This window comes from Oncorhynchus clarkii, chromosome 17 (genome assembly GCF_045791955.1).
Source record: "Oncorhynchus clarkii lewisi isolate Uvic-CL-2024 chromosome 17, UVic_Ocla_1.0, whole genome shotgun sequence".
Classification (NCBI taxonomy): domain Eukaryota; kingdom Metazoa; phylum Chordata; class Actinopteri; order Salmoniformes; family Salmonidae; genus Oncorhynchus; species Oncorhynchus clarkii.
This window is the reverse complement of record NC_092163.1, coordinates 27,891,064-27,913,505: the sequence shown is the minus strand read 5'-3', so window position 1 is coordinate 27,913,505 and position 22,442 is coordinate 27,891,064. Positions and strand designations below refer to the sequence as shown.

Genomic DNA, 22,442 nt, shown 5'->3' with positions numbered 1-22,442 from the left:
AAAGTGCTGTACAGAAACCCAGCCTAAAAACCCAAACAGCAAGCAATGCAGGTGTAGAAGCACGGTGGCTAGGAAAAACTCCCTAGAAAGGCCAGAACCTAGGAAGAAACCTAGAGAGGAACCAGGCTATGAGGGGTGACCTCTTCTGGCTGTGCCGGGTGGAGGTTATAACAGAACATGGCCAAGATGTGCAAATGTTCATAGATGACCAGCAGGGTCAAATAATAATAATATGGCCGCCATATGTCACTGTTCAGACAGCCTAGCTATACTGAACACATAGAAATATATTTTGAAATGATTTAAAACAAATCCTTCAGTACATTTGCTATACCAATTACACTAATTGGGAAATGTACAAATATTGAATTCCAATTCAATTCCAAAGATTTAAGGTTTTATGATTACAATTCAATGTCAAAAATTCAAACAGTCTAATTCCAATTCCATAATTTGAAGATTGTTGAAATTCACATTTATTTCTCCACTTCATGAGTGAAATCAAGATTTGAATTGGAATATCTAATTTAATTGGAATTGATCCCAACCCTGGTGAATAGTAGCAGTGAGTGTTTTTCCTCATTTCCCATTCTTATGAGATGACCAACATTACTTGTATCAGATAACTGTCTTGAGTTTAAGTGTGTTGTACTTGATTTCTTCTCTTCCAGTCATGACACTCTAGTCTCTTCATCTCACATAAGCTGATTTAGTCCATCTCTTGGCTGTCGCCTATATGATTTTTTTCTGCTCTATAACTTCTTAGCCATTTCAAAATACTGTATGGGGGTAAGAGGATACATAGTTTTATTAGAAAAGCACAGGATTATGGCCTCTCGGGTGGCACAGTAATCTAAGGCACTGCACCGCAGTGTTATGGGGTCACTACAGCCTGGGGTTCAATCACAAATTGAACGCGTGGAAATACAGCGAAGTTAAATTAACAAGAATGTAAGCTTTCAGCCGATATAAGACACTTATATGTACCGATATTTGTTGTTTCTCTAAAATCTGCGATTTTGTGACACACGGCACTGCATGATTTAAAACTGCCCTGTTGACAGGACGCCTATATCCCTACTTTAACTTGTTCTCAGAAAAATAGCATTATATTTGGTCAAACACAATCTTCACCATTGGTTCATTAAGAACAGGCAGCAAACTGATTGGGAGGCAGTTAGAGCCAGCAAAAGGGTGCTTTACTATTTTTAGGCAGTGCAGTTACTTTAGGTTCCTTCACGCCTGTGGACACACACATTCCTTTAGGCTTTAGTTAAAGATATAGCACATAGGGCATTGAATCGTGAGTACCAATGGGATTATGGGTCAAACACTGGGGGTGGATGGATGCATGAGTCACTAGGTTGTTGTCTCTACAGAATAAAGATCCTGGGTGAATTCTCTTTTTGCTGATTATGGAAGTGCTCATACATAGAGTAAATTGTGGGCTTATGTATTGAAGGCATCTGTCTTTCTTCCTCCACCTACCAACCGTCTTCATCATCTACTTCTCTTCTTCCTCTTACTCTCCTTCCCAAATATTATCTTCCTCCTTCTCCTCATGCTTCCCCTAATCTTCACCTCCTCCACCTTCTCTCCTCTTCTTACACAAATGTCTCCCTCCACCTTCTCCACCTCCCCACTCCTCTTCTTCAGAGATGTACCAGTTTTCAATGTCTGAGGGGGCAGCCGTGGGGACGCCGGTGGGGAGGGTGATCGCCACCGACGCAGACATGGGGGAGAACACAGACATGAGCTACCTGATCAAAGATGAGGAGGGCGGGGAACTCTTCAAAGTCACCACCGACAGTGACACGCAAGAGGCCATCATCACCATCAAAAAGGTGGGAGTAAAATAAAGCTTTACCACCTAATGGTTATAGTTAGATTTAGGATCCGAATCAAATCAAATCCTATGTCTACGGGTAACTTTTACACAGGGTTAGTGTAGGATAAAGTTGCCCCTAAACAATGATCTAACATCAGTTTTGTGCTGATCCTAGATCTGTGTCTACGGGTAACTTCTACACAAGGTTAGAGTAGGATACAGTTGCCCCTAAACAGTGATCTAAGATCTGTGCCTACATGAAGCAAAAGCTTATAGTACAAAACGTTCTACTTTCTGTAACAAAGAATGTGCCAGTAATGTGATATTTCTGTGTTACATTTTGTAAAGCATATAGAAGTTCAGTCTATCGTCACAGCAATTACAAGTGTTAATTGCAGAATGATCCTTCTAATTCCTGATTGTCTTGATTCTATCTAATCTTAATTAAGTTGAACCAATCTGTTAATTGACTGTGTGGGAAGGAAATCATTACATTCTTTCACATCAGAACATTGTCATATATTGTCATTAATCTTAACTGATTGCTTGAAAGGTAAAGATTTCATATACCAGAGACATTTGACAACCATTCACCTGGCAAACCACAGTGCCTTGCAAAATTATTCACCCCCTTGGCGTTTTTCCTATTTTGCTGCTTTACAACCTATAATTTAAATACATTTTTATTTGGATTTCATGTAATGGACATACACAAAATAGTCCAAATTGGTGAAGTTAAATTAAAACAATGACTTGTTTCAAAAACGGAAAAGTGGTGCGTTTGTATTCACCCCCTTTGCAATGAAGCCCCTAAATAAGATCTGGTGCAACCAATTACCTTCAGAAGTCACATCATTAGTTAAATAAAGTCAACATGTATTAAATCAAAGTATCACATGATCTGTCACATGATCTCAGTATATATACACCTGTTCTGAAAGGCCCCAGAGTCTGCAACACCACTAAGCAAGGGGCACCACCAAGCAAGCGGCACTATTACTTCCGGCGCCGACAGAGATGGCCGCCTCGCTTCGCGTTCCTAGGAAACTATGCAGTTTTTAGTTTTTTTACGTGTTATTTCTTACATTAGTACCCCAGGTCATTTTAGGTTTCATTACATACAGTCGAGAAGAACTACTGAATATAAGATCAGCGTCAACTCACCATCAGTACGACCAAGAATATGTTTTTCGCGACGCGGATCCTGTGTTCTGCCTTACAAACAGGACAACGGAGTGGATCCCATGCAGCGACCCAAAAAAACGACTCCGAAAAAGAGGGAAACGAGGCGGTCCTCTGGTCAGACTCCGGAGACGGGCACACCGTGCACCACTCCCTAGCATTCTTCTTGCCAATGTTCAGTCAACAAGGTTGATGAAATCCGAGCAAGGGTAGCATTCCAGAGGGACATCAGAGACTGTAACGTTCTTTGCTTCACGGAAACGTGGCTCACTGGAGAGACGCTATCCGAGGCGGTGCAGCCAACGGGTTTCTCCACGCATCGCGCAGACAGAAACAAACATCTTTCTGGTAAGAAGAGGGGCGGGGGCGTATGCCTTATGACTAACGTGACATGGTGTGATGAAAGAAACATACAGGAACTCAAATCCTTCTGTTCACCTGATTTAGAATTCCTCACAATCAAATGTAGACCGCATTATCTACCAAGAGAATTCTCTTCGATTATAATCACAGCCGTATATATCCCCCCCCAAGCAGACACATCGATGGCTCTGAATGAACTTTATTTGACTCTTTGCAAAATGGAAACCATTTATCCGGAGGCTGCATTCATTGTAGCTGGGGATTTTAACAAGGCTAATCTGAAAACAAGACTCCCTAAATTTTATCAGCATATCGATTGCGCAACCAGGGGTGGAAAGACCTTGGATCATTGTTACTCTAACTTCCGCGACGCATATAAGGCCCTGCCCCGCCCCCCTTTCGGAAAAGCTGACCACGACTCCATTTTGTTGATCCCTGCCTACAGACAGAAACTAAAACAAGAGGCTCCCACGCTGAGGTCTGTCCAACGCTGGTCCGACCAAGCTGACTCCACACTCCAAGACTGCTTCCATCACGTGGACTGGGACATGTTTCGTATTGCGTCAGACAACAACATTGACGAATACGCTGATTCGGTGTGCGAGTTCATTAGAACGTGCGTTGAAGATGTCGTTCCCATAGCAACGATTAAAACATTCCCTAACCAGAAACCGTGGATTGATGGCAGCATTCGCGTGAAACTGAAAGCGCGAACCACTGCTTTTAATCAGGGCAAGGTGTCTGGTAACATGACCGAATACAAACAGTGCAGCTATTCCCTCCGCAAGGCTATCAAACAAGCTAAGCGTCAGTACAGAGACAAAGTAGAATCTCAATTCAACGGCTCAGACACAAGAGGCATGTGGCAGGGTCTACAGTCAATCACGGACTACAGGAAGAAATCCAGCCCAGTCACGGACCAGGATGTCCTGCTCCCAGCCAGACTAAATAACTTTTTTGCCCGCTTTGAGGACAATACAGTGCCACCGACACGGCCTGCAACGAAAACATGCGGTCTCTCCTTCACTGCAGCCGAGGTGAGTAAGACATTTAAACGTGTTAACCCTCGCAAGGCTGCAGGCCCAGACGGCATCCCCAGCCGCGCCCTCAGAGCATGCGCAGACCAGCTGGCCGGTGTGTTTACGGACATATTCAATCAATCCCTATACCAGTCTGCTGTTCCCACATGCTTCAAGAGGGCCACTATTGTTCCTGTTCCCAAGAAAGCTAAGGTAACTGAGCTAAACGAATACCGCCCCGTAGCACTCACTTCCGTCATCATGAAGTGCTTTGAGAGACTAGTCAAGGACCATATCACCTCCACCCTACCTGACACCCTAGACCCACTCCAATTTGCTTACCGCCCAAATAGGTCCACAGACGATGCAATCTCAACCACACTGCACACTGCCCTAACCCATCTGGACAAGAGGAATACCTATGTGAGAATGCTGTTCATTGACTACAGCTCAGCATTCAACACCATAGTACCCTCCAAGCTCGTCATCAAGCTCGAGACCCTGGGTCTCGACCCCGCCCTGTGCAACTGGGTACTGGACTTCCTGACGGGCCGCCCCCAGGTGGTGAGGGTAGGCAACAACATCTCCTCCCCGCTGATCCTCAACACTGGGGCCCCACAAGGGTGCGTTCTGAGCCCTCTCCTGTACTCCCTGTTCACCCACGACTGCGTGGCCACGCACGCCTCCAACTCAATCATCAAGTTTGCGGACGACACAACAGTGGTAGGCTTGATTACCAACAACGACGAGACGGCCTACAGGGAGGAGGTGAGGGCCCTCGGAGTGTGGTGTCAGGAAAATAACCTCACACTCAACGTCAACAAAACTAAGGAGATGATTGTGGACTTCAGGAAACAGCAGAGGGAACACCCCCCTATCCACATCGATGGAACAGTAGTGGAGAGGGTAGCAAGTTTTAAGTTCCTCGGCATACACATCACAGACAAACTGAATTGGTCCACTCACACAGACAGCATTGTGAAGAAGGCGCAGCAGCGCCTCTTCAACCTCAGTAGGCTGAAGAAATTCGGCTTGTCACCAAAAGCACTCACAAACTTCTACAGATGCACAATCGAGAGCATCCTGTCGGGCTGTATCACCGCCTGGTACGGCAACTGCTCCGCCCTCAACCGTAAGGCTCTCCAGAGGGTAGTGAGGTCTGCACAACGCATCACCGGGGGCAAACTACCTGCCCTCCAGGACACTTACACCACCCGATGCTACCTTATATAATGTTACTTACCCTACATTATTCAGCTCATATGCATACGTATATACTGTACTCTATATCATCGACTGTATCCTTATGTAATACATGTATCACTAGCCACTAACTATGCCACTTTGTTTACATACTCATCTCATATGTATATACTGTACTCGATACCATCTACTGTATCTTGACTATGCTGCTCTGTACCATCACTCATTCATATATCCTTATGTACATATTCTTTATCCCCTCACACTGTGTACAAGACAGTAGTTTTGGAATTGTTAGTTAGATTACTTGTTGGTTATTACTGCATTGTCGGAACTAGAAGCACAAGCATTTCGCTACACTCGCATTAACATCTGCTAACCATGTGTATGTGACAAAAAAAATTGATTTGATTTGATTTGACTATGAAGACTAAGGAGCTCTCCAAACAGGCCAGGGACAAAGTTGTGGAGAAGTACAGATCAGGGTTGGGTTATAAAAAAACATGTGAAACTTTGAACATCCCACAGAGCACAATTAAATCCATTATTAAAAATGGAAAGAATATGACACCACCACAACCTGCCAAGAGAGGGCCGCCCACCAAAACACATGGACCAGGCAAGGAGGGCAACGAAGAGACCAAAGATAACCCTGAAGGAGCTGTAAAGCTCCACAGTGGAGATTGGAGTATCTGTCCACAGGACAACTTTAAGCTGTACACTCCACAGAGCTGGGCTTTACGGAAGAGTGTCCAGAAAAAAGTAAGCAAAAATGTTTGGTGTTCGCCAAAAGGCATGTGGGAGACTCCCCAAACATATGGAAGAAGGTGCTCTGGTCAGATGAGACAAAAATTTAGCTTTTGGCCATCAAGGAAAACGCTATGTCTGGCACAAATCCAACACCTCTCATCACCCCGAGAACAACATCCCCACAGTTAAGCATGGTGGTGGCAGCATCATCCCGTGGGGATGTTTTTCATAGGCCGGGACTGGGAAACTGGTTGGAATTGAAGGAATGCTGGATGGTGCTAAATACAGGGAAATTATTGAGGGAAACCTGTTTCAGTCTTCCAGAGATTTGAGACTGGGACGGAGGTTTACCTTCCTGCAGGACAATGACACTAAGCATACTGCTAAAAAAACACTTAAGTGGTTTAAGGGGAAACATGTAAATGTCTTGGAATGGCCTAGTCAAAGCCCAGACCTCAATCCAATTGAGAATCTGTGCTATAACTTAAAGATTGCTGTACACCAGCGGAACCCATCCAACTTGAAGGAGCTGGAGCAGTTTTTCATTGAAGAATGAGCAAAAATCCCAGTGGCTAGATGTGCCAAGATTATATTGACATACTCCAAGAGACTTGCAGCTGTAATTGCTGCAAAATGTGGCTCTACAAAGTATTGACCTTCGGGGGTGAATATTTATGAACCCTCACATTTTCATTTTTTTTGTCTTATTTCTCGTTTGTTTCACAATTAAAAATATTTTGCATCTTCAAAGTGGTAGGCATGTTGTGTAAATCAAATGATACAAACCTCCCAAAAATCAATTTTAATTCCAGGTTTAAGGCAACAAAATAGGAAAAATGACAAGGGGGTGAATACTTACGGAAGCATGATGGAATAAAATATAATTAACTTTACTGTCCCTGAGGGGATCATGGTCTTAGACACACAGTGCTGCTGTACACAAAATAATCAATGTGCATTACAACCTCAACATAATACATGCATTGCACGTTACCCATGTCATAGACATTGTACATGTCTCGCACATACACATCAGACCTCTTCCCTTTTCCACATTTTGTTACTTTATAGCCTTATTCTGAAATTGATTAAATTAAACAAATTCCTCATCAATCTAAACAAAATACCCCAAAATAACAAAACCGAAAACAGGTTTTTAGAAATATTTACATAAGTATTCAGACCATTTGCTGTGAGTCTCAAAATCGAGCTCGGGTGCATCCAGTTTCCATTGATCATACTTGACATGTTTCTACAACTTTATAGGAGTCCACCTGTGGTAAATTTAATTGATTGGACATGATTTGGAAAGGCACACACCTGTCTACATAAGGTCCCACAGTTGACAGTGCATGTCAGAGTAAAAACAAGTCATGAGGTCGAAGCTCACAGACAGGACTGTGTCGAGGCATAGCTCTTGGGAAGGGTACCAAAACATTTCTGCAGTATTGACGGTCCCCAAGAACACAGTGGCCTCCATCATTCTTAAAGGGAAGATGCTTGGAACTACCTAGACTCTTCCTAGAGCTGGCCGTTCGGCCAAACTGAGAAATTGGGGGAGAAGGGCCTTGGTCAGGGATGTTACCAAGTGACCAGACAGTTCCTCTGTGGAGATGAGATAACCTTTCAGAAGGACTACCAACTCTGCAGCTCTCCACCAATCAGGCCATTGTGGTAGAGTGTCCAGACGGAAGCCACTCCTCAGTAAAAGGCACATGACCATGAGAAACAAAATTCTCTGGTCTGAGGAAACCAGATTGAACTATTTGGCCTGAATGCCAAGTGTCACGTCTGGAGGAAACCTGGCACCATCCCTACAGTGAAGCATTGTGATTGTTTTTCAGTGGCAGGGACTGGGAGACTAGTCAGGATCTAAGGAAAGATGAATAGACTAAAGTACAGAGAGATCCTTGATGAAAACCTGCTCCAGAGCGCTCAGGACCTCAGACTGGGGTGAAAGTTCACCTTCCAACAGGACAACGACCCTAAGCACACAGCAAAGACAAAGCAGGAGTGGCTTCGGGACAAGTCTCTGAATGTCCTTGAGTGGCCCAGCTAGAGTCCTGACATGAACCCGATCGAACATCTCTGGAGAGACCTGAAAGTAGCTGTGCAGCGATGCTCCCCATCCAACCTGACAGAGCTTGAGAGGATCTGCAGATAAGAATGGGAGAAACTCTCCAAATACAGGTGTTTCAAGCTTATAGCGTCATACCCAAGAAGACTCAATGCTTTAATCGCTGCCAAAGGAGCTTCAACAAAGTACTGAGTAACGGGTCTGAATACTTATGCAAATGTGATATTAATACATTTGCAAACATATTTGGAAGGTGTTCTTAATGTTTTGTACACCCAGTGTGCAATATACTGTAAACTGCCCTTACACATTATGTCAGTGGCATACTACCACAGCTCAGATGTACTTATTGCTGTTTAGGTATGAAGGAGTGCTTATACCTGTTCAGCTTACACGTAGGCACCCTTTGTGACATGTCACTGCTTTAGCTCCTCTCTGTTTGTGCTCTGTTAAGGCATTGGACTTTGAGAGCAAGCGCACACACAACGTGGTGGTGGAGGCTGTCAACAAGCACGTAGACCCCCGCTTTTCGGAGCTGGGTTCTTTTCGGGACCAGACCATCGTGCGGGTCAGTGTAAACGACATTGATGAGCCGCCTGTCTTCCACCCTGCTGAGGGAACCATCTTGGAGGTCCAGGAGGATGCTAGGCTAGGGGCGCTGGTGGGCACTGTGACTGCCAAGGACCCGGACATGGAGAACGCACCTGTCAGGTATGGATCATGGATCCTACTGTGACAGCGTTTCCCAGTGTCCAAGTAGGCTACTGTGGCTATTTGATCATAATGTACAGTGAAACCTGTCAGGGTTGCCTACCATCAAAAATTATTGAGAAAATGCATCCCATAACATTTTCACTTGAAAATAGCTATTCTATGATACATCCTACAGTAGCAGCCATGTGTGGTGTTCAATGCTTTAGTCACCTACATACTAACATGTTTTTTAATTATGTTGTATGATGCAAGAAAAGGGTCCTACATGGAACCCTAATGGGTTCTACCTACAAACAAAAGGGTTCTGACCTGGAACCAAAAAGGGTTCTTCAAATGGTTATCCTATCGGAACAGCCGAAGAACCATTTTAGGTTCTAGATGTTTTATTTTATTTAACTAGGCAAGTCCGTTAAGAACAAATTCTTATTTTATAACGATGGCCTATCCCAGCCAAATCTTCCCCTAACCCGGACGACGCTGGGCCAATTGTGTGCCTCCAAATCACGACCCGTTGTGATACAGTCCGGGATCGAACCAGGGTCTGTAGTGACACCTCTAGCACTGAGATGCAGTACCTTAGACAGCTGCACCACTCGGGAGCACTTTTTTTTCTAAGAGTGTATAATAAGACATGCTATTAGTATAATGTATGGTTCACGAGTAAAGAAGTAGAACTTTCAACAAATAGAAACTTGTTTATACTGTAGCTACAAATGACCCTTCTTTATTTGTGCAATTTCATGTCAAATTAAAGACCCCCAAATAAGGACTACTTAACTGCATTTATAAACAGGTCCTGACATGAATAAGATATTCACAAACACTGCTGATGCAAATGTTATCTTATATCAACATCACACGTTGCGATGAGCCCCGATAGAAACAATCATCCCAGTTTGTCATGGAGCGTACATGGACTTTGGGACTGACATTTCAATCAAAACAATGGTAATAAACGCACTATAGGAAGACACCACTTCATAACAACAATATATATCATGAATACATTGATTCATCCATTTTATTACCGAAGGCTACCGCATTGACTGATGACTGTGCTAGAGGGTTGATCAATATCTCACACGGCTTTGAGTTCGATCAGATCCCTATTTATGAGCAAAATTCTATTATTTTGTGCCAGAGCCTCTTAGGTCTTTGGTGGAAGAATAAAAGAGGCTAGTCAAGTGCGATGAACAGAGCTTCACGTACACCGACTCACACAGGCTGTTCAAATTACCTGTATTAAAAATGCATGAGGCTGAACTGAAAGTGCTCCAGGTGTAACAAAGTACAACACAATGGCAGTGCCGCCGCCTGAGTGTTGGCGCGGTGCCGTGCCCATCTGTACCACTTTAATCATCTCTATTGGATGGAACTAACCCAGGTGCCCGGTGCCCATGGGACATCACTCTCCCACACCCCTGCCACCCTGCACCAACTGGGCATTGGTGGCCACTGCCTGGTACTAGCTGTACCAAGGGGTTAAGAGGCCCAGAGGAATGAATACAGCATCTGGACACAAAAGCTGACCAAGCTTTTCTTTGTTTGGCTCTTTATCGACTGGGGAAGATGTAATGGCGTCTTGAAACTGATGTGTATGGGTAGTTGTGTTGTCAAAACAATTTAGTGGCATCTTATTAGTGCTTTCCAGTTTTCTGGAAAATGTGTACTTCTCCATGAATATATTAGAGTGCTGACAATTGCAATTGCTATAGAATGCATTGCTAACATCTACACAATTTCACCTCAACACCTACAATATCACTTTCGAATGCCGAAATATACAGTGGGGCAAAAAAGTATTTAGTCAGCCACCAATTGATTTTTAATGAATTTATTTGCAAATTATGGTGGAAAATAAGTATTTGGTCAATAACAAAAGTTCATCTCAATACTTTGTTATATACCCTTTGATGGCAATGACAGAGGTCAAACGTTTTCTGTAAGTCTTCACAAGGTTTTCACACACTGTTGCTGGTATTTTGGCCCATTCCTCCATGCAGATCTCCTCTAGAGCAGTGATGTTTTGGGACTGTTGCTGGGCAACACGGACTTTCAACTCCCTCCAAAGATTTTCTATGGGGTTGAGATCTGTAGACTGGCTAGGCCACTCCAGGACCTTGAAATGCTTCTTACGAAGCCGCTCCTTCGTTGCCCGGGCGATGTGTTTGGGATCATTGTCATGCTGAAAGACCCAGCCACGTTTCATCTTCAATGCCCTTGCTGATGGAAGGAAGTTTTCACTCAAAATCTCACGATACATGGCCCCATTCATTCTTTCCTTTACATGGATCAGTCGTCCTGGTCCCTTTGCAGAAAAGCATGATGTTTCCACCCCCATGCTTCACAGTAGGTATGGTGTTATTTGGATGCCACTCAGCATTCTTTGTCATCCAAACACGACAAGTTGAGTTTTTACCAAAAAGTTATATTTTGGTTTTATCAGACCATATGACATTCTCCCAATCTTCTTCTGGATCATCCAAATGCTCCAAACGCAAACTTCAGACGGGCCTGGACATGTACTGGCTTAAGCAGGGGGACACGTCTGGCACTGCAGGATTTGAGCCCCTGGCGGCGTAGTGTGTTACTGATGGTAGGCTTTGTTACTTTGTTCCCAGCTCTCTGCAGGTCATTCACTAGGTCCCCCCGTGTGGTTCTGGGATTTTTGCTCACCGTTCTTGTGATCATTTTGACCCCATGGGGTGAGATCTTGCGTGGAGCCCCAGATCGAGGGAGATTATCAGTGGTCTTGTATGTCTTCCATTTCCTAATAATTGCTCCCACAGTTGATTTCTTCAAACCAAGCTGTTTACCTATTGCAGATTCAGTCTTCCCAGCCTGGTGCAGGTTTACAGTTTTGTTTCTGCTGTCCTTTGACAGCTCTTTGGTCTTGGCCATAGTGGAGTTTGGAGTGTGACTGTTTGAGTTTGTGGACAGGTGTCTTTTATACTGATAACAAGTTCAAACAGGTGCCATTAATGCAGGTAACGAGTGGAGGACAGAGGAGCCTCTTAAAGAAGAAGCTACAGGTCTGTGAGAGCCATACATCTTGCTTGTTTGTAGGTGACCAAATATTTCTTTTTCACGATAATTTGCAAATAAATTCATAAAACATCTTACAATGGGATTTTCTGGATTTTTTTTCAGTCATATTTGAAGTGTACCTATGATGAAAATTACAGGCCTCTCTCATCTTTTTATGTGGGAGAACTTGCACAATCGGTGGCTGACTAAATACTTTTTTCCCCCACTGTAATTGTATGTAATTTACATCATTATTGTGTAGGTGTCACAGTTTATTCCCAATTCTTGCATAAATAAAACATATTTTAATGATAGATTTTCAAGTTTTGTAATACCGTTTATTAATATAGTATGTTTGGTATAAACATTACAGCTTCGATTCAGATTCAGAACCTACGGAACAGCAAGAGGAACTACCCCTCCCTACGTTCAGAATATGCTCAAACCCTACATTCCAACCCGAGCACTCCATTCTGCCACCTCAGGTCTCTTGGCCATCAAAACCCCTACGGGAGGGCAGCGCCCGCTCAGCTCAGTCCAAGCTCTTCTCTGTTCTGGCACCCCAATGGTGGAACCAGCTTCCCCCTGAAGCTAGGACAGCAGAGTCCCTGCCCATCTTCCTGAAGACATCGAAAACCCTACCTCTTCAAATCTTAAATAATCCTACTCCTCATCTCTAAAATAAGAAATAAAACCAGAACCAGCAGATGCACTTGATCCCCCCCCCCCCGTAACTACTTTATTGAGGAAAAGTGTACTTTCTATGCCTGTGATATGTAGTTGTCCCACTTAGCTATCTTAATATGAATGCAGTAACTGTAAGTCGCTCTGGATAAATGACAAAAAATGTAAAATGTAGAACAGGCAGACTAATGTAATATGACTAGAATAATCTAACTGTGGATGCAGTATGCTCTCCAAACCTAGACTATAAGAAGCTCATCTCACTGTAGCCGTTTTGGCAATCTTATATGGCATGTACAAAGACCCGACCAATCCCTTTGATGAGCTTTTTGTGGAAAAGGTAGAAAATGAAACTGATGATCCTCATAATATTTAATTAAAGTCCCAATGGGCATACAAGCCTGCTGAAAAATAAGAGAAACTACTCATCGTATTTTGTTGGCTCTGTACTCTCCTGAATGGTCCTTGAGTAGCCAACCACAAGGATGTGCAAATGTATTTTGGTTTCATTGGAGTGCAGCATTAAATATTAATTATAATGTTTTTTCTCCAGGAAGGGCTGAAACCGCAGACATGTTTGGGGACAAAGGTGCAGTAGGGAAACAAGCACATTGGCTAAATGCATCATTATTTTCATCGTCCTCTGAATCTGGCTCACAGTTTCCCACTTGAAAATGCTAATGTGAAGCCATAACCTGATGTCAAATGCAACTGGCAATATCCCCATGGGCCACAGTGTTCGGGCGCCACTAAAAAAGTATTGCAGATGGACTCCCCATTCAATCATGTATTCCCCTTTTTTCTCACTCTCCCTACCAGGTACTCTATTGACCAGAGTACGGACCAGGAGCAGATCTTCCACATTGATCCAGTTTCGGGTGCCATCACGTTGGGCAATATTCTGGACCGAGAGACGGCTGGCTGGCACAACATTACTGTGATGGCAGTGGAAGCAGGTAAATGCTACAGTACTATAAATCATGTTGTATTGCATGGTATGCATAGATAGACATAACATATCAAAAGCCTTATATTACTAAGCAATAAAGTCTAAGGAAGTGTGGCGATATAAATATATGGCCAATATAACACGGCTAAGGGCTGTTCTTAGGCAAGACACAACACAGAGTGCCTGGATACAACACTTAGACGTGGTATATTGGCCATATAGCACAAACACTTGAGGTGCCTTATTGTTATTATAAACATACCAACATAAGTAGAACAATAAACAAGTCATTTTTGCGTCATACCTGTGGTATATTTAAGCAATAAGGCCCGATGGGGTGTGGTATATGGCCAATATACCACGGCTAAGGGCTGTTCTTGTTGCGGAGTGCCTGGATACAGCACTTAGCCGTGTTATATTGTGCATATACCACAAAGTTCCGAGGTGCCTTATTGCTATTATAAACTGGTTTCCAATGTAATTGGATCATTAAAAATAAATGCTTTGTCATACCCGTGGTATACGGTCTAATATACCACGGCTGTCAGCCAATCAGCATTCAGGGCTCTAACCACCCAGTTTATAATGTCTGATATACAATAGCTTTCAGACAATCAGCATCCAGAACCCAAACTACCCCATTTATAAGATATTGTAAAGGCTCATACAGTACATGCTTCTAACACGTTTTTAAAGCATTATATTTGGATGTTTTAAGTAAAGTGTTTTTAAGAATCGTTAATAAGCCTTTGATGGAGATGCTGACACAGGGCCATGATACATAACACTGTCATGAGAATGACATAGCATATGTCATAACAGTTTATAACACCCAGCCCTGCCCCTATAATAACTGACATAATACAAGCCTGAAGCTTGTTTGTTTTCTTTTTTCAAATATCAATGGGCCTAACGTGATGTGATTATTATGATATTGATAAGGAATCACAGTTGGCGGACAAATATCAGCGTCCAACCAAGCTGTCACATAATCCAACATGAAAGCAGAACACCTGTAATGTTGTTTTGTCTCGCCTAATACTTTTTCATTAGCAAAGAAAATGAAGAATGTAATAACCTGACTGTGGAGTAGCTGGTGACAAGCTATTCTTGTGCTTTGAATACAATCCCAAAATCACATCTGTCGAAGATTAGAAGAAGTACTGAGTGAATGCCCGTCCCTCCTTAGTTTAGTTCTTAGGGGAGCAAAGAGGAGGGACAGGCATTCACTCAATACTTTTTCTAATCTTCGACAGATGTGATTTTGGGATTGTATTCAAAGCACAAGAGATTGCATTCTGCATCTGGCTAGTAATACCTACCTGTCCGCACAGGATGAAAGAAAGTATTACAGCACAACAACACTGAATTCTACATCTCTTTGTATTTGTGTTTCCCCCTTAAAGGTGCAACATGCAGAAATTGGTTCGCAATCTCCCGGTTGCTAAAATTCGAATAGTTGGCCTAATTTCAGTGTATGTGACAAAACAAGCAATGTATAGCGTAGAGAATCATTGTACCATCTAAACCGCTGTGAAATATATTTTAAGCTGTTTTGAAGCTGGTGTACAAAACCCAAAGTAAAAGTCTGAAAAACTAAACTTAAAGCTACAATATGTAACTTTTTGGATGACTCGACCAAATTCACATAGAGGTGTGATTTATAGATCTGTCATTCTCATTGAAAGCAAGTCTAAGACGCGGGAGATCTGTTCTATTGTGCTCTATTTCTATGCTTTGTGTTCTTAAGTTTCGTTTTTGCGTCTTTTGATTTTGTACACCAGCTTCAAACAGCTGGAAATACAATATTTCTGGTTATGGAAAATGTACTGTATTTCACAGTTTTCTCACAAACTGAAACTAGGCAAACTATTATACATAACAAAAATATAAAAGCAACATGCAACAATTTTAACGATTACTGAGTTGAAGTTCATATAAGGAAATCAGGCCTTAACCTCTTTGATCTCTAGGGGCGCTATTTCATTTTTGGATAAAAAACGTTCCCGTTTTAAGCGCGATATTTTGTCACGAAAAGATGCTCGACTATGCATATTCTTGACAGTTTTTGAAAGAAAACACTCTGAAGTTTCAGAATCTGCAAAGATATTGTCTGTAAGTGCCCCAGAACTCATTCTACAGGCGAAACCAAGATGATGCATCAACCAGGAAATGAGCAGAATTTCTGAAGCTCTGTTTTCCATTGTCTCCTTATATGGCTGTGATTGCGCAAGGAATGAGCCTACACTTTCTGTCGTTCCCCCAAAGTGTTAGCAGCATTGTGACGTATTTGTAGGCATATCATTGGAAGATTGACCATAAGAGACTACATTTTCCAAGTGTCCGCCTGGTGTCCCTGCGTCGAAATTGGAGCGTAAAGCCAGGTGCAATTATTTTTCCATTTGAGAGCAAGGAGAAACCAGGCTTCCACGAAGGATATATCATTGAAGAGATATGTGGAAAAACACCTTGAGGATTGATTCTAAACCACGTTTGCCATGTTTCAGTCGATATTATGGAGTTAATTTGGAAAAAAGTTCGCGTTTTGAGGGCTGAATTTTCGTTTTTTTTTTTTTTTTTTTTTTGTAGCCAAATGTGATGTACAAAACGGAGCTATTTCTAATACACAAAGCATCTTTTTGGAAAAACGGAGCATCTGCTATCTAACTGAGAGTCTCCTCATTGAAAACATCAGAAGTTCTTCAAAGGTAAGTTATTTTATTTGAAGGCTTTACTTGTTTTTGTGATAGTTGCCTGCTAAATGCTAATGCTAATGCTAACGCTAATGCTAACGCTAAATGCTACGCTAGCTAGCTACTGTTACACAAATGATTGTTTTCCTATGGTTGAAAAGCATATTTTGAAAATCTGAGATGACAGTGTTGTTAACAAAAGGCTAAGCTTGAGAGCTAGCATATTTATTTCATTTCATTTGCGATTTTCATGAATAGTTAACGTTGCGTTATGGTAATGAGCTTAGGTCTATAAATAGAATCCCGGATCCGGGTTTGGTCGTCGCAACAGGTTAATCTATGGATTTCACATGACAGGGCAGGGGTGCAGACATGGGTGGGCCTTGGAGGGCATAGGCCCACCCACTGGGGAGCCAGGCCCAGCCAATCAGAATAAGTTTTCCCCACAAAAGGGCTTTATTACAGACAGAAATACTCCTCAGTTTAATCAGCTGTCCAGGTGGCGGGTAAGATGATCCCACAGGTGAAGAAGCCGGATATGGAGGTCCTGGGCTGGCGTGGTTACACGTGGTCTGCGGTTGTGAGGCTGGTTGGATGTACTGCCAAATTCTCTAAAACGACGTTGGAGGTGGCTTATGGTAAATAAATTAACATGAAATTCTTTGGCAACAGCTCTGGTGGACATTCCTGCAGTCAGCATGTCAATTGCACTCTCCCTCAAAACTTAGTGGCATTGTGTTGTATGACAAAACTGCACATTTTAGAGTGCCCTTTTATTGTCCCCAGCACAAGGTGCACCTTTGTAATGAGCATTCTGTTTAATCAGCTTCTTGATATGCCACACCTATCAGGTGGATGGATTATTTTAGCAAATGAGAAATGCTCATTTCCAGGCACGTAAATACATTTGTGCACACAATTTGAGAGAAATAAGCTTTTTGTGTAAATGGCACATTTCTGGGATCTTTTATTTCAGCACATGAAACATGGGACCAACACTTTACATGTTGCGTTTATATTTTTGTTCAGTATAGAATTTTAGCAACCAGTAAATGGCAAAGCATTTCTGCATAGTGCACCTTTAAGAAATGGATGCATAAAAAAAACGCACATAGAATAGATCTAACGTTTCTAAAACATGCTTTCACTAAGAATGACAGATCAATAACTCACATTTCTATATGTGAATTTGGTCAGTTGCCCAAAAAGTTACATATTGCATCTGCAATTGTAAAAACATAGCCCTAACTGTATGTTATAGAAATATGTGTATGAATGGAATTATTCATAGTAGTTTGGGATTATGCTTATTTAAGTGCTCTACGCGACACACTTGTTTGCCTTGGAAGCAAACACATATACACACTTTTACACTCATTATCTGCTGCTGCTACTCTGTTCTTTATTTTACTCTTGGTATTATCTATCCAGATGCCTAGTCACTTTACCCTGCCTTCATGTAACCTCAGCAAAAAAAGAAACGTCCCTTTTCAGGACCCTGTCTTACAAAGATATTTTGTACAAATCCAAATAACTTCACAGATATTCATTGTAAAGGGTTTAAACACTGTTTCCCATGCTTGTTCAATGAACCACAAACAATTCATGAACATGCACCTGTGGAACAGTCATTTAGACACTAACAGTTTACAGACGGTAGGTCACAGTTATGAAAATGTAGGACACTAAAGAGGCCTTTCTACTGACTCTGAAAAACACCAAAACGAAAGATGCACACGGTCCCTGCTCATCTGCGTGAATGTGCCTTAGGCATGCTGCAAGGAGGCACAAGGACTGCAGATATGGCCAGGGCAATAAATTGCAATGTCCGTACAGTGAGACGCCTAAGACAGCGCTACAGGGAGACAGGACGGACAGCTGATCGTCCTCACAGTAGCAGACCATGTGTAACAACACCTGCACAGGATAGGTCCATCCGAACATCACACTTGCGGGACAGGTACAAGATGACAACAACAACTGCACGAGTTACACCAGGAAAGCACAATCCCTCCATCAGTGTTCAGACTGTCCACAATAGGCTGAGAGAGGCTGGAGCAAAAAGTGCTCTTCGCTGATGAGTCGTGGTTTTGTCTCACCAGGGGTGATGATCGATTCGCGTTTATCGTGGAAGGAATGAGCGTTACACGCGAGGCCTATACTCTGGAGTGGGATCGATTTGGAGGTGGAGTGTCTGTCATGGTCTGGGGCAAAGTGTCACAGCATCATCAGACTGAGCTTGTTGTCATTGCAGGCAATCTCAACACTGTGCGTTCTAGGGAAGACATCCTCCTCCCTCATGTGGTACCCTTCCTGCAGGCTCATCCTGACATGACCCTCCAGCATGACAATGCCACCAGACATACTGCTCGTTCTGTGCGTGATATACTGCAAGACAGGAATGTCAGTCTTCTGCCATGGCCAGCGAAGAGCCCGGATCTCAATCCCATTGAGCACGTCTGGGACCTGTTGGATCGGAGGGTGAGGACTAAGGCCATTCCCCCCAAAAATGTCCGGGAAATTACAGGTGCCTTGGTGGAAGAGTGGGGTGACATCTCACAGCAAGAACTGGCAAATCTGGTGCTGTCCATGAGGAGGAGATACACTGCAATACTTAATGCAGCTGGTGGCCACACCAGATACTGACTGTTACTTTTGATTTTGAACCCCCTTTGTTCAGGGACACATTATTCCATTTCTGTTAGTCACATGTCTGTGTAACTTGTTCAGTTTATGTCTCAGTTGTTGAATCTTGTTATGTTCATACAAATATTTACACATGTTAAGTTTGCTGAAAATAAACACAGTTGATAGTGAGAGGACATTTCTTTTTTTGCTGAGTTTACATACAGTATCTACCTCAAATACATTGTACCTCTGCACATTGATCTGGTACTGGTACTCCCTGTATAAAGCTCCTTTGTAGTGTATTTTATTCCTGTTGTGTTAAAATTTTATTTGATTTGAACTTCTTATGCAAACATTTAAAGCAGATTTTAATTCGGGAGTCTTTCAGTATCTACTTGGAGCTGTATTTCTCAAGACAAATTGTTTGCTTTTGTGCTCTTCCTCTTTGTGCATTATGTCATAGGCACATTTTTTATGTTAATTGACCATTCAAGGGTGTGAGACAGTCATTTCAGCCCATAGCAAGCATAAACACAGGGCCCTTCCTTGCATCTCCCAAAAAAAAGCCCAGACAAACAAAGTCGATGCTTGATTTCATCAGAAATTCTATCCAAATGTTTCTTATCACCAGTGGCTCATCCAGTCCCGAAGACACTGAGGAGAAGTTTTGCGCAACTTGGTTTTATGACTCTTCGATGAATTACCATTGGAGTGGCAAAAGGTTGAATTGAATGAGGCCAATTTAAGGTTACAGTAAAATAACATGACCTCATTATTCCCCAACTCCATTATTGACCTTAACCCTTTGACGCGTACAATCACATATTTGTGGTCATTATTAAGTGGTCACTGCAGCGTACGATCTCAAATACGTGATTGAAACAGTAGCAACAGAACGTATGATGCAACAAACAAGTCTAAACACCATTGTTGTCTGAAACAGCATCTAAATATTATTTTGTACTGATGAAAAATTAAGGTCTTAAACTGTATTCCTCAATTGTACCTTTTATTGTAAAAGATAAATGTGAACTTCATCATCCAAGCATCACACATCCACAGCCAAACTCCTTCCATAAACCAGTCTAAATAACAGGTTAGTGACCTAAAAGCTAAACTAGTTTACAATGTACCACATCTCTGGTGAGACTAATGGTGAGACTAAAGAGACTAATGTAATGCTGTTTAGAAAATAAATGCATGTCAGCTAAGCTAACAGCAGCTAAATTCATGAAAACACCCTAATCCCAGAATGCCATCCACTATAAAATACAAATAAACAAAGTCAAAGATGGCTTTGCTCATTGCCTGAAAAATATCAACTTTGTTTAGACACTTTTCAGCATATTACAAATCATTGATGTACTTGTTACAGTATATACAAGAACCGGAGCACATGTCTTGACAAGTCTTTACCGTTTTTGACAAATCACAAAGCAAATACAATGTTTAACCTCACAGATCATCACATCAAATACTAGCCTACTACCTAGCCTAACCATAGCACAAAAGCTAAACAGGGCTGAAACGATTTTAGGGGATTTGTAAGTCTGTGGGGGGTAGAAATGGGAGAAGGTATTGTGGGGGGATATAATGCATAATATACTGCTATGATGGGTAATTTATCAATAAATGGGGGACAAACACAAGAGAAGGTTATATAAAATATATAAATAAAAATAACCCCTTGGAAAGGGGGATCTGAGCTGGCAACCCTGAGGTACCAAAGTTACGATCTGATACCGCGATCAAGACAACTGGGAACTCAAAGGAAAAAAAAAGTTTTGAATGGTCCTTCAATTCAGAATTCCAACTCGGGAACTCGGGCCTCTTTCTAAAACTCCGACTTTCTGACCTGAAGATCATTGACGTCACAGTTGTCTTGAAAGCACCATAAGTCAGTCGAGTGAACTAACCTTTGTGATAACATCTTTGGTCTGACAGACGCTAACGTGACAAACAGAATGCATTGTATGATGTCAACAAACATGGCACCACACATAGCCAGGAAATAGCTTAGCATTAGCTCATCATAATCGGAACAACATTATAGTATTTTACACACATCATATGCGTCCATTACAATCATTGCAAGTATCGGAATTCATGATTTGTCACCAGTACTTGAAAACATGTTAATAAAACAGTAAATACATTATGATCCATACATACATATGGTGTGCTACAGCAGAAACAGGTTATACAGAAAGTAAGCTACTTACTTTGATAGGAACGCACACATGTCCAAAGTCCAATTTGTAAGACAAACAACCATGAAGGTAATACAAGTGCCAGCCAGAAAATGTGGTGGGGGAAAATGTTTGTGTAAGGCCTGTTCTGACTAGAGATGCGCAATGTCTTCATATTTGATCTGGGTAAACACTCGGGGAGAGCTTGGGCTCACGTTGAAGAGAGAAGTTTGTCTGTTCAGTAAAGTCTCAAACATAAATTGTTTGCAAGAGTGAAATGGGATACTTATTATGCGAATTAACGAGGAGGCGGAACACACCTCAATTCAAATAGTTGTTAGAAAATAAAACTTGTTAGAAAATAATTTGAAATTGACAAGTTGAAACATAGCCTATTGATAATTAGCAGTCAGCTTGCCTTTGGTTTGAGGGCAGCATGGGTAACTAACTGTCCTGTTGTGTAACATTCACATTTTGGAACAGTGAGAGTATTCTAACATCACACGCATGACAAAACTCATGCAGGGGCGACGGTTAGAGATAGCTGGAACTCATGTGTGAAAATGTTAATGCCCTGTGATTGCTTCATCAGCCCTGTTGATTTCTTCCTTGATGAAATGAGGTCCATGGTTGGTCATCATGTTGCATGGGTGATTGACCCTGATTAGTAATGAGCAAGGCCAGAAAAACCTAACTCATAATATTTTTAACTATTATTTCTCCATGTCAGAGGAAGTCATACCACATACTCTCCATATCAGAGTTAGAGAATATACAGTGTGTCAACTAAATTGTTTGCATTCACATACGCTTAATTATTTTTATTAAAACACGTATAAACTCAGAACCTCCAACATCCAAAACAGTTTATAACCGGAGTGTTAAATATGAGTTGGAAACTCGGGTAGCATCGTTACATCCTTTGTTTCCAAGTTGGATATTTCAGAGTTTCTTAGTTCCAACTTGTGCATGAATGCATCATAAAGGCGGCTCCTCTGCGGTACATGTAGTCCTTCCCTCGATGGGAGACTGAGGACCTGAGTTGTAGTGTCATGAGCAGCCTTTTGCATCTTCTGCAGACTCCTGACAGACCTGCTTTCGGTGCAGAATCCTATCAGAGTAGGAAGACTGACACA

At 42.1% G+C, this 22,442-nt stretch overlaps 1 protein-coding gene across 1 annotated transcript in view; it reads left to right on the top strand.

Moving 5' to 3' along the window:
- Positions 1 to 22,442, top strand: part of LOC139370665 (cadherin-22-like) — a 134,358-nt gene that overhangs the window by 52,287 nt on the left and 59,629 nt on the right. The window contains exons 6-8 of the mRNA XM_071110279.1: positions 1,657 to 1,844; positions 8,877 to 9,133; positions 13,667 to 13,803. Coding sequence (XP_070966380.1) covers positions 1,657 to 1,844; positions 8,877 to 9,133; positions 13,667 to 13,803 — 582 coding nt within the window. The remainder of the gene's footprint in view (positions 1 to 1,656; positions 1,845 to 8,876; positions 9,134 to 13,666; positions 13,804 to 22,442) is intronic.